Source organism: Choloepus didactylus, chromosome 8, assembly GCF_015220235.1.
Source record: "Choloepus didactylus isolate mChoDid1 chromosome 8, mChoDid1.pri, whole genome shotgun sequence".
NCBI lineage: Eukaryota > Metazoa > Chordata > Mammalia > Pilosa > Megalonychidae > Choloepus > Choloepus didactylus.
Window position 1 is genome coordinate 113,957,585 of NC_051314.1, and position 7,092 is coordinate 113,964,676.

Genomic DNA, 7,092 nt, shown 5'->3' on the forward strand with positions numbered 1-7,092 from the left:
TTTGCCCATTTTTAATTGGGCTGTCTTTTTGTTGTTGAGTTGTAGAATTTCTTTGTATATTTTGGATATTAAACCTTATCAGATATGTGGTTTCCAATATTTTCTATAATTGTGTAGGTTGTCATTTTACTTTCATGATAAAGTCCTTTCGTGTGCAAAAGTTTTTAATTTTGATGAGGTCCCTTTTAGCTGTATTTTCTTTTCTTGCTTGTGCTTTGGGTGAAAAGTCTAAGAAACCATTACCCAACACAAGGTCCTGAAGATGCTTCCCTATATATTCTTCTAGGAGTTTTATAGTTCTGGTTCTTACATTTAGATCTTTGATACATTTTGATTTGATTTTTGTATAAGGTATGAGGTAGGGGCCTACCTTCATTCTTTTGCCCATGGAGATTCAGTTTTCCCAGCACTATTTATTGAAGAGACTATTATTTCTTTGTTGAGTGAATTTGGCACCTTTGTCAAAAAATCAGTTGGCCACAAATGTGAGGGTTGTTTTCTGAGCTCTTGATTTGATTTTTTGCATCTATATTTATGAGGGATATTGGTCTGTAATTTTCTTTTCTTGTGGCATCTTTATCTGGCTTTGGTATGAGGGTGATGTTGGCCTCATAGAGTGAGTGGGGGTGTGTTCCTTCTTCAGCTTTTTGGAAGCCTTAGAGCAGGACTGGAGTTAAGCATTCATGGAATGTTTGGTAGAATTTCCCTGTGAAGCTATCAAGTCCTGGGCTTTTTTTTTTGCTGGTAGGTTTTTGATTACTGATTCAATGTCATTACTAGTTATGGATTTGTTGAGATCTTCTATTTTTTCATGAGTCAGTGTAAATAGTTTGTTTCTAGGAATTTGTCCATTTCATCTAGGTTATTTCATTTGCTGGCATACAATTGCTCATAGCCTGCTCTTATAGTCCTTCTAAATTCTGTGGGTTTGGTAGTAATATCCCAAATTTTACTACAGCCATTTCTGATTTTATGTGTTGACATTCTGTCTCCTTTTTCTTTTTCAGTATAGCAAAAGGGTTGTCAATCTTATTAATCTTTTCACAGTACCAACTTTTGGTTTTGTTGATTCTGTCCATTTTTAAAATTCTCCATTTCATTTGTTTTCACTCTATTCTTTGTTATTTCCCTCCTTCTGCTCACTTTGGGTTTAGTTTGCTCTTCTTTTTCTACATCCCCCACTTGTGATGTTAGGTCTCTGATTTGAGAAGTTTCTTCTTTTTTAATGTAAGAATTAAGATCTATAAATCTCTCTCTCAGCACTTCCTTTGCTACATCCCATAAGTTTTGCTGTGTTGTGATTTCAATTTCATTTACCTCAAGATTATTTTCTAATTTTCCTTGTGATTTCCTCTTGACCCATTGGATGTCTATGAATGTGTTTTTAATATTTGTAACTTATCAAGCTTACCCTCATTATTGATTTCTAGCTTCATTCCATTGTGACTGGATAAGATATGTTGTATGATTTCAGTATTTTTGAATTTATTGAGACTTGTTTTGAGACCAAGATATGGTTTATCCTAGTGAATGATCCTTGTGTATTAGAGAAGAATGTGTCTTCTGCTGCTATTAGGGAAAATCTTCTTTATGTGTCTGTTAGTTCTAGTTGGTTTAGTATATCATTCAAGTCTTCTGTTTCTTTACTGATTTTCTCTCTAGATGTTCTATCCATTACTGGAAGTGCTGTACAGTCTTACCTCAGAGACATTGTGGGTTCAGTAGCAACCACATCACACAAATTATTTGGGTTTACAGTGCATATGAAACTTATGTTTATGCTATTCTGCTGCCTATTAAGTGTGTAATAGCATTTTGTCTAAAAATATAGTATACGTGTCTTAATTAAAAGGTGACACAGAGACACAAAGTGAGCACATGCTGTTGGAAAAATGGTGCCCATACACTTGCTTGATGTGGTTGCCACAAACCTTCAATTTGGAAAAAACATATTATCTGCAAACCACAATAAAGTGAGGTTCTATAAAATGAGATATGCCTGTATTGAAATCTTCTACTATTAATGTAGAACCGTCTATTTCTCCTTTCAAATCTGTCAATGTTTTCTCCATATTTTGGGGGGCTCTGCCATCAGTGCATATATATTTGTAATTGTTACGTCTTCTTGTTATATTGTCCCCTTTATTGGTATATAGTGTTATTCTTTGTCCCTCATAACAGTTTTTGACTTAAAGTCTATTTTATCTGATATTAGTGTAGCCACCCCAGATCTCTTTGGTTACTATTTTCATCATCTATTTTTCCCACTCTTTTAATTTCAACCTACTTATGTCTTTGAATTTAAGGTGAATCTCTTGTATACTGCATATAGTTGGGTCATACTTTTTTATTCACTCAGCCAATCTCTAATTTTTGACTGCAAATTTAAACCATTTACATTTAAAGTAACTACTGATAATGCAGGACTTTCTTCTGCCATTTTGCTATTTGGTATTTGTATGTTTTATACCTTTTTGACCCTCAATTCATCAGTTAATGCTTATTTTCATATTTATTTGATTTTTTTGTAGTGTACACTTTGGGTCCCTTCTCACTTATTTCTGTATAGATTTTTCAGATGTTTTCTTTGTAGTTACAATTGGGCTTAAATTTAATATCTGTGTTAGTTTGAAGCTGTTATTTTCTTTTAATCCATTCCTGTGAGTGCAGACCTATTGGGAGTGGGACTTTTTGGTTAGGTTATTTCAATGAGGATGTGACTTACCTCATCCAAGACAGGTCTTAATCCTTTTACTGGAGTCCTTTATGAGACGATAAGAGACACAGAAAAAGCCAAGAGAGCACAGAGAAAAAGCCTCCAGAGGAGCTGAGAGAGGAAGTCACTGAAGCCAGAAGCTGAGAGCAACAAAACCTGGGAGAGAAGGACCAGCAGATACTGGCCATGTGCCTTCCCATGTGACAGAGGTGTCCTGGATGCCAGCAGCCTGTCTTCAGAATCCAGGTATCATCCTGTTGATGCCTTGAATTGGGACATTTTCATGGTCCAAGAACTGTAAATTATAAGTTAATAAATCTCCATTGTAAAAGTCAACTCATTTCTGGAATATTGCATTTCGGCAGCTTTAACAGTCGAAAACAATATCCTAAATCTATAATAGTCATGTTTTATTTGATATCAACTTAACTTCGATAGTGTACACACCATTATTTTTATACCCCTGCATGCCCTCACCTTTCTCTTGTACTATTACAAATTTTATCTTTATGCATTCTATATCCTAAACTATAGATTTATCATTACTTTTTATACATTTGCATTTTGGAAACTGTAAGAAGTATGAAGTGGAGATACATACCAGAGAATATGATACAATAGTACTGGCATTTAACACTTACTCATATGGTTACCTTTACTGGAGATCTTTATTTCTTTATGCCACTTGATCCACTGTCTCATGTCCTTTCCTTTCAGTTTAAAGAACTCCCTTTAGCATTGCTTATAGTTCATGAGTGGTGGTGATGAACTCCCTCAGCTTTTGTTTATCTGGGAATGTCTTAATCTCTACTTTATTTTTGAAAGATAGTTTTACTGGATATAAAATTCTTTTCTTTCAGCACTTTAAATATTTTGCGCCACTACCTTCTTGCCTCCATAGTTTCTGATGATAAATCAGCCCTGTTCTTATTGAGGGCTCTTGTACATGACACATTGCTTTTCTCTTGCAGTTTTCAGAACTTTCTCCTTGTCCTTGGCAATCAGTAGTTTAACTACTATGTGCCTGGGTGTGGTTCTTTTACAGTTTATCCTGTTTCAGTTTATTTGGCTCCCGGAATGTGTATATTCATGTCTTTTGTTAAATTTTTGAAGTTTACTGCAATTAATTCTTTTAATATTCCTTCTACCCTTTCTCTTTTTTTTCCTTCTAGACTCCCATAATGTGTCTATTCAGATGCTCAATAGTGTCCCCTATTTGTCTTAGGCTCTGTTCATTTTTTTTTTTTTTTCATTCTTTTTCCGTTCTGCTCCTCACCCTGAATTCTTTCAAATGGCTTATCTTTGAATTCTCTGATTCTTTCTTCTGTCAGTTCCTCCCATTTGCTATTGAAACCCTCTAGGGAGCATTTTATTTTAGTTTTTGTGGTCTTCAACTCCTGTATTTGTGTTCCTTTTAGAATTTCTATCTGTTTAGCAAGACTCTCATATTGTTCGGTCATCATTTTCCTGATATCCTTTGTTGTTTCTCCATGTTTTACTTCCTCTCCTGGAACACACTGAAGACAATTTAAAAAAAAATCTTTGGTGTGTCCAAAGTTGGGCATGCAGAAATTCTGATGGTTTCTGAACTTTGAACTTCTTCCTTTGGATGAGCCATCATTTCCTGTTTTTTTTTTTTTTTTTAATCTTGTCGTATACTGTATATTTAAAAATTTTAATTTGTTAACTCTTGATTTAGTCCTTGAGCTTTCGTTGCTTAAGTTTGTATTCACCTAGTGATATGGCCAGGGTTTCCTTGAGTGCCAGGAGTTAACAAAAACAAGCAAACCAGTGCAAATGGTACCTTTCACAGTCTTTGTAAATTGGTTCTACATTGGCTGGTGCTGCATTTCAGAGGTTAGCTCCTTTATCAAGAAAATCAACCAGAGTTGAAAATGAAAAGCACTATTCTCTTGGTCTTTTCTGAGCCTGCATCTTGCCCTGAGCTTGTGTTTGCTTGTGGCCTTAGGAATTCTCCTGTTTACACAAATCCAAAAGTCCCTGCTATTCCCTGTGAAATAGACCTTCACCCCTTCCTTTTACATCTTAAAGCCTATAATCTTTGCCCTAGGCCACTGTGTTTTTCACATTGCTTTAGTTGTATGTATGTTGCTTTTGCCTGCAGGGCAAGTTCTGGGCGGATGAGCTAGAGATGAGTTTTCTGGTTCAATCTTTCAAGCTGCCACCTGATAGATTGGCAAGGTTGCCACAAGCTTCTCCTACCTTTTTTTTTGTGCAAATAATTCAACTTTTTATTGAACATGTTCTGAAAGGGGTTTAGTCAAAAGAACAAAGCCCATGCCATCATCAAACTCCTCAGTCTTCTTTCTGTGCTTCAACTTTCTTCTCCTTATCTGGGGCAATGGTGCTGGAAGGGGCAGGACCTCCTGCTGGTGGAGCATCTGCCACTGGGGCAGGTCCACCAGTCCCTATAACGCTGCTGAGTTTCCCAGTATTGATGTCGGCCAGGGATTTTGCAAACATGTCAGGCCAGAAGGATTCAATAATTACAGTAGCTGCTTTAATGAGGGTATTGATCTTATCCTCTGTGATGGTGACCTCATCATTGTGAAGGATTAGGGCTGAGAAGATGCAGGTAAGATTAGAAACATAAGCCATGGTGTAGGTGAAGGCTAGGCAGGCAGCTCTCTGGCCTAGTGCTAGTTACTGGGTGAAGTGAGGGCCTCACCTCAATGTGGCCATAGCTTCCTTGGATGAACTCAGGTCCTTGGTGATCATTGATGAAAGGCAGCTTTCCTGCTGTTTTTACAGCCATGTTTTCTTAATTCAGCACTCACCCAGTTACTGCAACCTGTAGCTGTTTTCTGGAGATTTGAGGAAAATGGCTTTACCAGTTTTTGCTAGTTGTTCAAAGATTCTGTGGGGAATGGCATCCTAGAGAATCTTTCACTGCCATTTGGTAGACCCATAGTCTTGCAGTCTAACTTTGACATAACTCTGGCTGCTTAGCCTCTAAGCCTGGTTCTATGTTGCTAGTGATGATTTTGTAATGTATTATACCCTTAAAGTAGCCAGAGTTGTTTTCTGTTGCACACAGCTATGAAATGTGACTGGACACACACACATACACACACACACACATACTGACCTTAGGCCAGTCTTCACGTTTTTACAGCATACCAAGCTCACCTTGGACTGCTGATTGGGGTCACTCTATTCACTAGGGAACTCCTCCTTTTCTATTCAAATCTTGTATATGAAGATCTACTGTTTCAAAGAGACTTTTCCTCACTTTTCTGGACCTTAGCCATCATTCTCTTCTCTATACTATGCGCCTTAACCGTAAGTTATATGAATTTTTCTGGTGTTCACTAATTTTAAATATATTAATTTCCTCCCCCTACCAGATTGTAACTTTACTGAAGAGATAACCATGCATACCCTGGATGCCTATATCCCTCTCCATGTAGCAGTGAGTGCAGAATATGGTAGTTACTCATTATATAGATAAGAAGGATGATTTTATGAAAGATGATGATTTTATTTAGTATTTCATGAATAGTGATTAATTCATGGATAATATTAAAATATGGGACCCTTTGTCTAGGAAGTTGACACCATTTCCTGATCGAAACCTTCTGACACAATCTCTTTTAGTTTCTTCCCCTCCCATCTTAATATTTACTGAAGGCTTAATCTGTCTTCTACTCCTTATTCCTGTCTCAGAAGAGGGAGTGAGACTCTTCTTTCTAAAGTTAACTGTTGACCCTCTTCTAGCTCCTTTGAAATCTTACTCTATTAAACTTTTTCTCTCCCATATTCTTTCTCTCTTAGGACTGCTTCTCTATACTAAGAACAACAACAACCAAAGCTCTCACAATCCGTTTCTCTCCTCTTTTACCTTCAAAATTGCTCTATTCTTTCCATCTTTTCATGACCAGATTTATTAGCACAATGATCTTGCTGAATACTTCACTCTTTCACTTCACTAAAGCCTATCACTTCTAAACACCTTGCAAAACAGATTTTTTCCTCAGCACTTTAGTGAATCTGCTATTTTGACGGTCATCAAAAATCCTTCGCAATCAATTAGAATGGGCTAGACCCCAACCAAAATCTCAGCCACTTAAGCCATCAAGATTTGCTTCCCACCATGTTACATACATGACCACTCTTGCATTGTGGGTGGACTGGGGCTCTGCTCTGTGTCATCTGTTCTCTGACACCCCAGAGGATGAAGGAGTCACATGGGGAACATTGCAGGTTACCTTGGCAAAAGAAAAGAGAACTCTGCAAGATTCTACACCAACAGTTTTCTGTTCTGAAAATGTGACGTCACTTCTGCTTGAACTCACTGGCTAGAACTAGTCACGTGGTCCAATCTAACTAAGGGGCCATACACGGAAGTACAATCC

At 37.1% G+C, this 7,092-nt stretch overlaps 1 protein-coding gene across 2 annotated transcripts; it reads right to left on the reverse strand.

The window, feature by feature from the left end:
• Window positions 1-5,032: 5,032 nt before the first annotated feature.
• Window positions 5,033-5,335, reverse strand: LOC119543411 (60S acidic ribosomal protein P1-like). Of its 2 annotated transcripts, XM_037848223.1 has the most exons (2): window positions 5,263-5,335; window positions 5,033-5,187 (listed from the first exon to the last, which is right to left on the reverse strand). In XM_037848223.1, the coding sequence occupies exons 1-2, from the start codon at window positions 5,333-5,335 to the stop codon at window positions 5,033-5,035; spliced, it is 228 nt and encodes a 75-aa protein (XP_037704151.1). The 2 variants fall into 2 exon arrangements, with proteins under 2 accessions (XP_037704151.1, XP_037704150.1); XM_037848222.1 differs by having other exon boundaries at window positions 5,033-5,335.
• Window positions 5,336-7,092: the final 1,757 nt, after the last annotated feature.

Excerpts from the sequence above, each read along its gene's own strand:
- LOC119543411 (XM_037848222.1), bottom strand. The coding sequence starts at position 5,335 with ATGGCTTATGTTTCTAATCTTACCTGCATCTTCTCAGCCCTAATCCTT.